The 13,899-nt window shown below is 38.3% G+C and overlaps 1 protein-coding gene across 1 annotated transcript; it reads right to left on the bottom strand.

The window, feature by feature from the left end:
• Positions 1 to 7,137: 7,137 nt before the first annotated feature.
• On the bottom strand, positions 7,138 to 8,276 carry LOC128133757 (uncharacterized). The gene is made up of 2 exons (XM_052771296.1): positions 7,673 to 8,276; positions 7,138 to 7,601 (listed from the first exon to the last, which is right to left on the bottom strand). Exons 1-2 carry the CDS (start codon positions 8,274 to 8,276, stop codon positions 7,138 to 7,140), a joined length of 1,068 nt encoding a protein of 355 aa, XP_052627256.1.
• Between the last annotated feature and the right edge of the window lie 5,623 nt (positions 8,277 to 13,899).

Raw genomic sequence — 13,899 nt, forward strand, 5'->3', positions numbered from 1 at the left:
GTCCTAGGACCTATCTTCCCTTAACTTAGATACGCCTATGCGCATGCAATTCGTTAACTAGCATTCGACATGGCACCAAACTCATGGGATAAGTGTTTGAGGATGTCAGAGCGAACAACACGGGACTTCCTATTATGGGTGGCAAATCGGGCTATCGTGTCATGTTTTTGTCTTACACGACACAAAACCACAAGGTTTTATGTAACACGAACACGACATGACACGATGTTGTGTTTTTTAACTAACACAAAAATGAACCGATTAAAAAATGAAAAACACAACACGACGCGAAAAAGATAACAGAAAATAACAGTTAGTATATTTAATTAATACTTAATCCTATATAACAAGACAAATGCAGACAAACATTAAAAACAGATAGGCAAATGCTAAATCGTGTCAATTTGTGTCGAATTTTGAAAACGAACATGACACGATACGACTTCGTGTTTTTTACACTTGAAATGAACAAAAATTTGAATTTTAGTTTCGTCTCAAATTCGTTTCTATTCGCGTATTTTTTTTGTATTGTGTCATCAATTTCCACCCCTACCGTCTATACAAATTTGTTGAAGTTGTTATTATCCTCTATCATGGTCGTTACGGAAGCCTACAATTAGTGACATCTACCAACTATATACGACACATAAAAACAAGCATGGGTTCCCTGGAATGCTTGGTAGTATAGATTGTATGCATTGGCGGTGGTCAATGTGTCATAATACGTGGTGCGGTCAATTTATGCGAAGTGATTAGAAGTAGACAAAACTAACATAATGTCCCTTTTTTCACAACAAAATTTTAATTTCTAAAAGATAATATTTCATCCAAAACATTCATTCGTTCATATGGAAATGTTACGTCCCGAATTTCAAAGGCAAAGTTTTCATTTTTATTTGTTAAACATATGAGTCTTACAAAACTGTAGCACTCTAATTTTCAAATAATTTTTTTATTTTTAAAAACCACACAAATCATAGTTTCATATTTCTCGACTCAAGTTATAATTTGTTAAAAACACAAGTCAATAAAAATGTTGACAATATCCCAGAATCCTCAAAAACATAATCTCTAGTTGTTGTGTACAATCAAGTCGACGCCTTCCTATAACACCGTAAATTTTCAAACAAATTTTTTCATTTTAAAAAATCACATAATTCTCATCAACATAGTTCACAAATCTCCAAAATGACAATTTATCAAAAACACATGTTCATAAATTGTTTAGACACAATCCAGTATCCTCAAAGCTTAACTCTGCCTCATGTGTACAATCGAGTTGGTGCCTTCCCGTGATCCTGAGAGGTACCTGAAACACATAACACATAACACGGTATGTACGAAGCTTGGTGAATTCCCCAAAATACCACACACATCTCATTAGCCTTTCATGACCATACTCAAATAAGACCCTCTGTTTAATGTGTCTCAGTGGAACCCTCCGGTCCCACAACTCGGGTGGACCCTCCGATCCTAACTCAATAAGCTCAGAATAATACACAACATAAATCACAAAGACATAATGCAGGATATCACAATACTCAATATAAGCACATAAGACCCTCCAGTCACACAAAGATTACCACTCTAGGTAAGTATAGTGAGATTACTCACCTCGAAAGCAAGCAAATAAGCCTCGTACATGAATCACCGATCTGGCCTCCGCCTAACACATATGATAATTATCGCAACTTAACGTTCCATTCACAACTCTAAATAACCAAAGGCTATTCTCTCTCTCTCTCTCTCTCTCTATATATATATATATATATATATATATATATATATATATATATATATATATATATATATATATATATATATATCTTGGAATGGGTAAAAGACCATTTGACCCCTCCATGGTCTCCGTACACCTTGTCTTGACCAAACCCTAAAGTTAACTGAAGTCAACAGTCCATGTTAACCGACTCGTCGAGTGCATCTATGTGACTCGTTGAGTCCCCTCGTTCCTCCTAAAGGTCGTGAAGACCCAACTTAACTCGTCGAGTTGTCTCATCAACTCATCGAGTTACTCATGTCCAGAATCATCGGGGAAAACCCTATCCGACTCGTCAAGTTGGCTCATTAACTCGGCGAGTCCCTTAAGTCTTTTTTCTCATTCAGACGTTTTAAGGAAAATTTACTACCCCAAACCCTAGATCTAGCCACCCAAGGTTGATATACCATGTAAAGTTGCAAGCTTTACGTCCATGCATGGCACTTAGGGCTTGAAATGCCAAAACAACTTCCATTAAGGGTCTTAATCATGAAAGCTCTTCTATTAGCTGGATAAAGTTGGGACCTTTGGGCTCTAGGGACCTCACAAGGTCCAGAACTGAAGTCTCAATCACTTGATAAGCTCAACACACTAAAAGCCTCAAGGAAAGATGGAATAAGCCCTAAAACTCCATAAAATGAGATCTAGCCAAACTAATGAGTAAGGTGGAGACTTTTTACATTCAACAGAAGCTCTAGACGAATTAACACCAGATCCAACAGTCTCTTCTCGATCCTTGCTTTGATACTCCACTCTTCTCTTCAAAAAGTGCACTAAAATGCCCAAATATTAGCCCTCTCTCTCTTTCTCTGTCTCTTTCTCTCTTTCTCTCTTTTCTCTCTCTCTCTCTCTCTCTATCTCTCTCTCTTAGCTCAATATAGGCGATTAGGGTTTCACACAGGGGAGTAAGGTGGCTAGTGAAGCGAAAATGAGGGCTTAAGGTCCTTTAAATAAGACCCAACCCTGGAGAATTAGGGTTTCCACTCACAACGCCAACTCACCGAGTTGGTCTCCCCGACTCATTGATTTGGTCATAAAACCCACGTGGTCAATCCGCCTCTACTCGACGAGTTGGGGCATCGAACTCATTGATTTGCTCAAACAAATCAAAAATAAATATATAAATATTATACCGGGGAGTCGGGATGTTACTTCCCCACTAGAATCAGACTTCTCCCTCGAAGTCATGCCCCAGAAACAACTCTGGGTACTGCTCGTGCTTCTCGGACTCCGGCTCCCAAGTCCACTCGGATCCCCTGCGGTGCTCCCACTGCACCTTAACCAGTCGCACCTCCTTGTTCCTTAGGGTCGTAACTTTACTGTCCAAAATTACTATCAGTTTCTCAATGTAATTCAGGATAGCATCAACCTGAATGTCCTATAAGGGTACCACCTCCATTTCATCAGCTATGCACTTCCTCATTTGAGACACATGGAAGGTGTTATGAATCTGACTCAACTCTGCAAGTAGCACCAACCGATAAGCTACCTTCCACACTCTGGCAGTCACTCTGAAAGGACCGATATATCAGGGACCTAACTTTCCCGACTTCCTGAATCGGATCACCCATTTCCACGGGGGATACCTTCAGTCCTGCATCTTAGTAAAGACCCTCCGGTCCCACGAAGACAGAGTAACTCAATAAGGCACAAAATGATATACAACTTAAACCACAAAGACAGAATGCATAATATATCACACAACTCAATATAAGCACATAAGACCCTCCGGTCGCACAATGATCACCACTCGGGTAAGTATAGTGAGAAGACTCACCTCGTAAGTAAGCAAGTAGGTCTCGTACTTAACGATCGGTCTAGACTTCGCCTGCATATCATAATCATCTCTAACTAACATTTGATAACAACCACTCTAAAGATGTTAGGCTAACCACTTTTCTAACTCTCAAAATAGGGTGAAAATACCATTTTACCCCTCCATGGTCTCCATAGTCCATAACTTGACCAAACCCTAAAAGTCAACAAAAGTCAACACTTCAGGTCAACAGTCAATGTTAACCCAAATCGTCGAGTGCAGCTTATGAACTCGTCGAGTTCCTCAGAACTCAGTAAATCATGAAACCCCAGTCAACTCGCCAAGTTGCTAGCCAACTCGTCAAGTCCATGCAGTGTCCAGAAGATCAAGGAAAACCCTAGCCACTCGTCGAGTTGTTCCACCAACTCATCGAGTTTACTCTGAATCAAAAATAGGAAAACCCGACTCGACTCGTCGAGCTGGATGCCCAACTCGTCGAGTTCTTCAGCCATTACACATTAAACTCATTTCCGTCGATTCCAATGCTCCAAACTCCAGATCCAACCTCCTAGGAAGAAGTTACCACGTAAAGTTGCTAACTTTACGATCATGCAAGACCTCACATGTAATGCCCGTGTTTCTAGGATAAGCATTAATATTGACATGATAGTCTAGGTTAACCTTTGTGACTCGTTTTGGAGAAATGAAAAGGAAATATGTGAATATTATGTGTTTTATGCTTAATTATTAGGGTTTGAATAATTAAGAATAAAAATGAGCGTCAAAAATTAAATATTAGATAAAGCCGATATCTATTAAGAAACTTGTAGTGGGCGTGACAAGGATTACAGATATATAAAGAACGCCGAAATCCGAGTTATAACGAAGAAGTTATGACCTGTCGAAGTTTCGCGATAAACTGGCACGGTGCCGAATGTCGTAAAAAGTGAGTTTTCGATAAACTACTTTTTGGCCTTAGTGATCTAAACGAAACTTTTAGTGTTCATTAAACTGAGAGTAGGTATAAAAAGAACACCCAAATCTGACTTAGGAAGTTGTGATTTTTCGAAGTTTCAGCTTAGCAGTAGACAACTAAAAACTCGAATTTTAGATCGAGTGATTTTTATCCGACACGACCTAAACAAGAATCAAAGGTCTCGTCATTAGTAGCACAACCGTAAAAAGTCAGACGAAAACGGATGTCGGATGAAGAAGTTATGAATTTTTAACGGATTTCCTGTCCCGATATATTAAAAATAATAATATAAAAATCAAATTCAAAATTAGCTGATGAAATCTAAACGAAAGTTGTAGAGCGTAATTTTACCTACGCGTGCATATAAAGAACGTCAAAAACAGAGCTCGTATGCGAAAGTTATGAATTTTAGAAGATTTTAGCACAAAATTCGAGAAATTTCGCATAGATAAGCTTCACCCGGAAATGCCACGTCACCCTCGCTGCATGCTTGCCACGTGTCTGAACTGCTGAGTCACCGGAGGCCAACTGGCGAGGCGTGTCGCACCCTCCTCGCACCGAAGGTTCAGTCCAATAAGAGGCTGCCCCGTGTCCGATCTCGGTGTGTCATCAGCAACATGTCCGAACCGAGGAGCTTTCCGAAGCAGTCCAATGAGAAGCCTCTAGCAAGGCCCTCGCACGCGCAACCCATGTGCGAGCACCTGCGCACCCTCGCCTGCAGACCCACCTCCTTAGCCGACCTTCGGACCCTATAAATAGAAGGGGTATGCGAGCCTTCTCGGGTAGTTTTGGAGTTTTGCCACTTTTAACCCCTTTTTCCATATTTTCTTCATCTTAACATTCCCCAAAGCCCCGATATCGATTATAACCCCCAGAATACGCCACGAAGTGCCCGAGAAGCCTGAAAATTTTATCTTTTCGATTTCGAAGCCCGACCCTTGCAGAGCCCGGTTTCTCAATAAAACTCTCGGTTTTATTAGAAACGATCATTCTAGGCAACGAAGTGCTGCCCGGTTATCGTTAAATCAAGTGAGTGTATAGTCACTTTCACCTTACACATAGATATGAAGTTTTTATCTTAAAATACACGCTATGTGTAAATATATTAATTGTTTATTGAGGTGACTGTTGAATTGATGTTTTATACAAGTTTTAAATTGTATATATATTTTTATCTACAAATATATTGGGTAAAACATGGGTAGATAAATTAGATGACGTGTGATGAAATAAAAGTGATGAGAGGTATCGATGTTTAAGATGATCTAGTCATCTAGCAGAGTATAGACAACGGCCACAGACTATTTTAGATAGTCCGGTGGAACGTTAGTAGACTTGTAATCGGTACGTATGTTTGAACTATATGTTCATAAAGTGTTCTTGAACTATATGTTCATTAGGTATTTTTGAACTATGTGTTCATCAATTAGTTCTTCTTTTTGACACTATTACGTGTCGGGGTACGGGAGCATACGGGAGTACTTTATCAGTATTTTCCCTATACTTTTATTTGGAAGAGCTTTGGAGTCTTGGTTATTTTATGAAGTGATCGGACTAGCTTCATGAGTTAGTGATATAGATCATGAGTTGAGAGTGAGTGGTGAAATATGGGAAGAGCTTTTACCCAAACAGTGGCGTGAGTGGTGCAATATGAGAAAAGCCCTTACCCAAACGTTGACCCCCGTCATTCAGCAGAGTAGGGATGAAAACCATGGACTGTTCTAGACGGTCTGTGGAACAGTAGCAGGCTCGCAACCTGTAGCTTGTTAATGGACTTGAGTGTTCATTCGTTGTACTCTATTCCCCTCATGAGTGCCTTTAGGTCATGTATGGTTAGGGAAACCCCTTAGTATGTTCATCAGCTGTATGGAAAATCCATTGATATGTATTGCGCGGGGGGGGGGGGGGGGGGAACTCCCGTGGGAAATACCGTCGATGAATAAGAGCTATGGACTTAGCATATGGAAAACCCATTGACATATATTGCAGGGGTGGGGGGTGGGGGACTCCCGTGGGAAATACCGTCGATAAATAAGAGTTATGGACTAGCACATAGTGACGATGTGACCTCGTGCCTATTTGACATAAATTGTTGAAGGAAAGCAATGTTGTCACCTTGTTGGTTGTTTTATGTTAGGATGTCTTGTTTGACATAACTTGCTGAGGAACCCTCAAAGCAATGGTGTCACCCCTAGTGATAATCCTTAGGCTAGGTCCCTTGTGATAGTTGTTTTAGGGACGTAAAGTGAGGATAATGGGAATGGGTAATTAGGGTTATTTTGGTTGATGAAATTAATAAATTTATTGTTGATTGAGAACTTAGGTGATGTTTGTTTTTCTGAAGCCAAAATGTCTATAGTCTGCGGACCACATCTGCAAGCCTCTACAGCAGAAGAGGTGGACCAAACGTCTGCAGTTTGCAATAAGAAGACTGTTTGTTTTTTAACGTCTGCAGGCTGCTGAAATAAACTGAATTTTAAATAAAATTATTTTACAAACTTAAAATGATTTTTCAACACCAAAATTTTAATAATAATAGTCTTATAACATTGAAAATAAAATTCATGCAACTAAATTAGTCATACAATAAAAAAAATGTTTTACAATAACAATTTCATTTAAAACAATTCAATCTATATTGTGCATCAACTGATCAGCAATTTCATCACGTAACTGAGTCATATATTCACGGTGTGCTGCAGTACCATGTGTTGGAATCTCGTCTTCATCATCATCAATGGCCACATTGTTATTTCGAAACGGGACATTGGGTTCATCGTATCGTGCGAAATACTCATCATTCAATCCTTCTTTCCTTATATAATTATGAAGCGTGAAGCATGCCATGGCAATGTTTCTTTGTGCCACAAACGGGAATGGTGTCATCCTCTTCAATATACGGAAGCGTGCTTTCAACACACCAAAAGCACGCTCAATGACATTCCGAAGTTTTGCATGTCCATGGTTAAATTTTTCTTTATTGGTCAATGCACGTCTTTGACGAAAATCTCCAAGCCAATACCTAACATTACAATAAGGGGCCATAAATCCTCGAGTGTGTGCATATGCGGCATCACAAAGATAATATTTGTCTGAAAAAAATGCAAAACACTAATCAATTTTCAAATTAAAATAAAAATATTTAAAAAAAACAAAAATTTACCTGGTGGTGGAAACAGGAATGATGCTTGTGGATCGGCTACTGCTTCTGATAATATTCTAGAGTCATGCGCTACCCCTTCCCACCCGGTCACAACAAATGTAAAAATCATATTGATGTCACAAATTGCCAATACGTTTTGGTAGCAATCTCCCTTTCCCCTACTTTTATATAAGTCTTGTTTCTTAGCAGGGACAACAGCATGTATCAAAGTGCCATCAAGTGCACCAATTGCTCCTTTGAAAACCCTTCGTAGCCTTCTATTATGTCCTGGAATGTTTGGATTCGGATTAAAATATGTCGGTACTATAACATCTTGTGCGAAAAGCATCATTTTTTCCAACACTTCATAAAAAAATTTATGAATTCTTTGCTTCGAGTGTTGAAAACTCCGCTTGATAATCATGTAACGTTGATTATGTCCGATCATCATCAAAAACATAGCCATCTTTTCCTCAACTGATACATGTTTGTTGTCCTTTAATGAGTAATTTGCTCTAAAATGAGCACATAGTCGTACAAAAGATTCACGGGACATGCGTAATACTTCAACACATTGTAAACGATTACGGTGTAATAACTCCAATGTGTATTTGTGTCCCGTCATTTCCGAATCATTATCTCGCAATCGTTTCACACCCCTCTTCCAAAAATAACGGATGTATAGGTACATAGAATTACGAGAAGTAACTTTTGATCGTGATCCATATGAACCTAAAATCAACAAAGTAGAACTTTAAAAAACATTACATAAACCATATTTCAAGTATCAAATAAACATTCCATTTATCATATTTCAAGCCAAAATAACATTACATAAACCATATTTCAAGTATCAAATAAACATTCCATTAATCATATTTCAAGTACCAACAAGGGCAAAAAGACCTAACAAAATAGTTCCAACAAAGGCAAAAACATTTAAAAAAGTAGTTCCAACAAGGGCAAAAAGACATAACAAATACTTTCAACACTAGAAAATCATCGAACAATCTTCCCATCCTTCAAAACTCCTAAACTGGTACCCATCATCTCAAGCCACCCTCGTAATATCTCGGGAACATCGGGCGAATGCATCCACATCTCTCTCATGTTCATGGTTCCTCCAAAAATATGATATGCGACAAAGCGTAAAGGATCTGTAGGGCCTAACTGAAGGACCTCTAACTTCTCTAAACACTGAGGAATTGTATACCCTTTAGTCAAACTTTGTAGAGCTTTCTTCATTTCAAATGCTAAATCGTCAGCAGTAACAGAAGTTCCATAAGGTGAAGAAGCAGACGGTGAGGCACTAGGAGCTACAGGAGTTGAGGGTTTAGCCCTTTTGTTGGGGTTACCGGATGGTGTAGCAGTATATGGTGAACGAGCAGAAGGTGAAGCTGCAGAAGGTGGTGGCTCATGATGAGAAGTGTCAACACCATCGTCATCCATTGCATCAAAAGGGGTGGCGGTGATCTGAAGTGGTGGAACACGACAGGAGGATGCGCCAGCTACTGATGATGATTGGGTTGAGTAACTCCTAAAATTACCAGTAGCACTATTTCCATTAAAAAGACGTGCACAAAGATCTGGAAAAGGCAGTGGAATTGTTCTCAAAGAAGCAGCTTTTGGATGCCCCTAAACCCAAATGTAACAAGAAATAGTATAAGAATATTTGGCAACTTCAAACGTAAATGTTATATATATATATATATATATATATATATATATATATATATATATATTATTGTATATTAATGTATATGTACCTTCTTAAAATCATCCCACTCCTCGGCTGTTAAATTAAAAGTGTTTGTTTGAGAATTGTATATATTACCGGTTTTGTTTTTTAAATATACCCATCCAGTGTATTTGGCTTTCAGATTATCATATGCGTTTTTCATTTGTTTTTGAGTCAACTCAACCCCAAATTTCTCCTTAAGAACTCTTCCAAGCCTTATCCATGAATCTTTCTGCAAACTCAATCCTTTTCTACCAACACTCTCTACTTCTTCAATACAAGTACCCAATAAGCATTTTAAATGCTCATTGGTCCATTGTTGTTTTTCTCCCATCTCTAATAACCAAATAACAATAAACAATCAACAAGTAACATCATTATTTCAAGAAAAAGTTTTTATTTTCACGACAAATTTGTTTTACGACACATTTGTAATTTTGTTTTATTTTCAATCACAATAATGTGAAACTTTTTATTCAATTATAAATAACCTCAATTAGAGTGTTTTAATTCAAAGTTTTCTAAAAAACTTTATAAATCAAATAAACTTCACTTTAACGACAAAAACTTTACTTCTATCAAATAAACAAAACTTATGACTCTTTTTGATGCTTTCTATCATATACATACAAAATCAACAATCATATACATATACACTATCATATAAATATACACAATCAATAATCACATATATATATATATATATATATATATATATATATATATATATATACACAACCAAAACTCATATACACATAAACAATCACAATCAACAATTATATACATATACACTATCATATTTAGCAAATAAGAATTTTCATCAAGAAAAAGCTTGATTTCAACAACTAACATCATTATTTCATAACATTATTTCAAGAAAAAGCTTTGATTTCAACACATTCTAGGCAAGTTATATCATCCACAAATCAACAATCTTATTCATATACACTATCATATATACATACACAATCAACAACCATATACATATACACAATCAACAATCATATACACATTCACAATTAACAAAAGAATATGTTATCTTTTGCTTGGTAGTTCTGTTTATTGGCTTCCAATAAAAAAAAAATTATAGATCCCAGGTGTGAAAAAACAGGAAGACAGCTTGCAGGTAAGGTTTAACAAGAATGACAGCTTGCTGGGAATTGTTTATATGTAGTGTTTTCAATTTTAGCAAGAATATATGATAAATTATACACCTCCAAGATTTGAATATGAAGGAATACCCAACAAAATTAATATTTTCGGGGAAACAAGGATGCAAATCAAACAAGAAGTTGAATTGAAATTGAATTGAAAGAGAGAGGAGGGACGACGACGACATACCTGTTCGCTGCAATCGAGAAGTGGCGCTTGCTGTTCGGAGGCGACGACCGGAGAGGAGGGTGGCGATGGGCGGTGCGGCGACAGATCGGAGGTGACAGTCGGTCGGCGAAACTTGCTGGAGTGAAGATGGAGTTGTCGAGCTATCTGTGTACAAAGACGGGAGGCTTGGACGAATGGAGGCGGAAAAATAAAACGTGTGTTTTTTTTAGGTCAAATGAACTTGGCAGACTTTAGAAGAGGTTGGCCCATATCTGTGTGGTGAAGACCTCGCGCAGACGTTTTTATGTCTGCACACTTCAGAAAAACAAACGCACTTCAAACCTATAAGTCTGCGCGTGGTCTGCGTTGCGCAGATAGAAGACCTCCCGCAGATCTGCAGAGAAAAAACAAACACCCTCTTAATAAGTTTATTATTTATTGTGGGTTGAAAACCCTATCTGCTCACCAGGCTCCCAAGCCTGACCCACTCAGTTTATTTGTATCACAGGTATCGATACGAAGTTGCTTTACACTGAGAGATTAAAAGAGAAGTAGGTCACTAGTGTAAATGAATGTAAGTTTTGTTTATGCTTATGTTTTGTATTGACAATGACATCCCAATGGTTTAAGTGAATAAAATACATTTCTTCGGAAATGATTTGATAACATATTTATTATGTTTTTCTGGGAACAAATTCCACAACACTTTTAATCAAATGATTACTCTGAAATTATTTCAAAAGCATAAATTAAACCGGTCTTTTCTGGCCGTGAATCTGGGGATGTCACATCACAAGGCTAGAACACCTAAAACTAAGCTTAAGAAAGGCTTTAGGACATGAAGACGGATCAAAGATTCATAAAGCTTGAGGCTTTAGACCTAAAGGGCCTAGCAGTGTCCAAATCTGAGGTCTCAGTTCCATAGCATGCTCACAACCATTTATGACTCAATGAGAAACTATAAAGGGCCATAAACACTTCCAATAGAAGATCTAAGTATCAAGAAGTCAAGGTATTAACTTTATGCCTTAGTTTGATTGCCAATACACAGTAGATAATGGATCTACAACCCTCTTCTTGATCCAAGCCCCTCAATCTTCAAGTCTCCTTCCAAAACTCCTCAAAAGCCACCTTCTAAGCTCTCAAACTCACACAAGAAGGTGCCAAGCTCGATATAGGGTTTTCTCTGGTTGAAATGACGACGAGGGAGGCAACAATGGGTTATAAGCTCTTTAAATAAGGAGCAAAAGCCGACAATTAGGGATTCCACCAAACAACCTCAACTCGTCGAGTCCAGTCCTCCGACCCGACGAGTATACTTCATATTCCGCGCATCCTGATCAAATCCTACATGACAAGTTGGGACCAACCAACTCGTCGGGTAGGTCCTATAATGTGAATGAAATTCTCAAGTTCCACATCCATGAAATCAGGGTGTTACAATTCTCCCCCACTTAAATTAGATTTCGCCCTCGAAACCACTTTTTATCGACACATAGGTTGAATCAAACAATCCGAGAAGCATAATTGGAAAATCTCATAACATACAAATATCCCCATCCCAATACATCCGAAACCAACATGAACTCCCAACCCGAAAAGGACGGACCCCTTTGCCATTGCAGTATTAGCTCTGACTCTCCAAAACTTGAATATTGTAGTGGTCTGTCTCCCCGATAGACCTTTCATGCAGAATATCACCATGTTAATCGCTCATCGAATAACAAACCGATAAAACACTTCCAACTTTGATTATCTCATTACAACTGATGGGAACAAATCATTGACCATAATTGGTTGCTGATCACTCGTGTCAGACATACTAGTTGATCCAGATCATAACTCAAAGGGAACGGAGGGGTCACATTTCACCAAGTATCAACCACCGGTACTGCTATCAGGACCAATCTGAAGAATGAATCTCCATACTTTTCCCTCATATACTAGAAGAATGACCATACCCGGTCGGAAATATCCTCTAATATCCATACCCATAAGCCGCAACTTCCCTTCAAATGTTCCTTCCAACACTGAGTACCACGTCAGCATGTGGATTCCACGACATACGTGTTATAGAAGATTCTCGACTAATTTTTGATGACTTGTTGCATACGCGTTTTAAGTGGATTCCACGACATGGCAAGCATGCGGACACGACATGGAGGATAGATTTTGGCAAGTTTAAATATCGATAATTAGGTCAAAAGGAGGGGAGAGTTGCTGATACTTTTGAGAGAAAGCAAGCGAGGACCTCTGAGAAACCCTTCGATACTAGATTTCGAATGGAGAAAGATATTTAGAGAGATTGGAGCGAAGATCTACAGTTATTCATTTGGTTTGCATAAGTTTTATCATGTTTGCTTTAGCTTACTCTTTTATTATGTAACACCCGTTTCAAGTATGAGCTACTATGTTATATTTTAAGTTTTCCTATTGGGTGGCCACGACATGGTGGAGCCTCACCACAACGTGGCGATATTTTCATGACTGTGGGATTTAATGAACCACCATAGCATGGTCATAAGTGCCACGATGTGGCAGTTGGTTTTTGTGAAACCCTAGATTCTAGGGTTGGACCCCTATTTAAAGGAAGTGATGGCTAGGTTTTCCTCTACCCTTAACATCCATCACCTCCAGAAAGTATCTTTGTGAAACCCTAGCCATCCTTGTTGTGCTCTTTGTGGTGTTTTTGTTGCATTTTGAAGGGAGAAGAATAAAGTATTAGCCAAAGGATCAAACAACAACTCCCCTCCATCCTTGGAATCATTATCTGGACCATTTCTAAGTCCTCAAGTTTCTATCATGATGTCTCTTTGGTTGTACATGTAGTTTCCTATGCATATTTTGGTTTATAAGAAATGTTTGGTCAATTTGAAGTGACAAAGGTTGCAACTTTATGACGCTCATGAGTCCCATGAACAATATATCTTGTAGATCTAGTTTGTAGTTGGGATTATTGACCTTACATTAGTTTTGGTCACTTTTAGTTCATTTTGACCTAAAATGGATTCTAGAAATGCATGTATATAAAGCACTCACCTTTATGCTAGATTTGGTATTGGAAACTCTTATGGAGTGGTTAGGTAAAGGACTTTTCAGATTAAGGGATTAATGATTAAGTTCTTGTTGTATTTTGCCTTGTTTGGACCTAGGGTATGAGATCTCGATGTCTTTGGGTGTCTTAATGGAT

This window comes from Lactuca sativa, chromosome 4, assembly GCF_002870075.4.
Source record: "Lactuca sativa cultivar Salinas chromosome 4, Lsat_Salinas_v11, whole genome shotgun sequence".
NCBI lineage: Eukaryota > Viridiplantae > Streptophyta > Magnoliopsida > Asterales > Asteraceae > Lactuca > Lactuca sativa.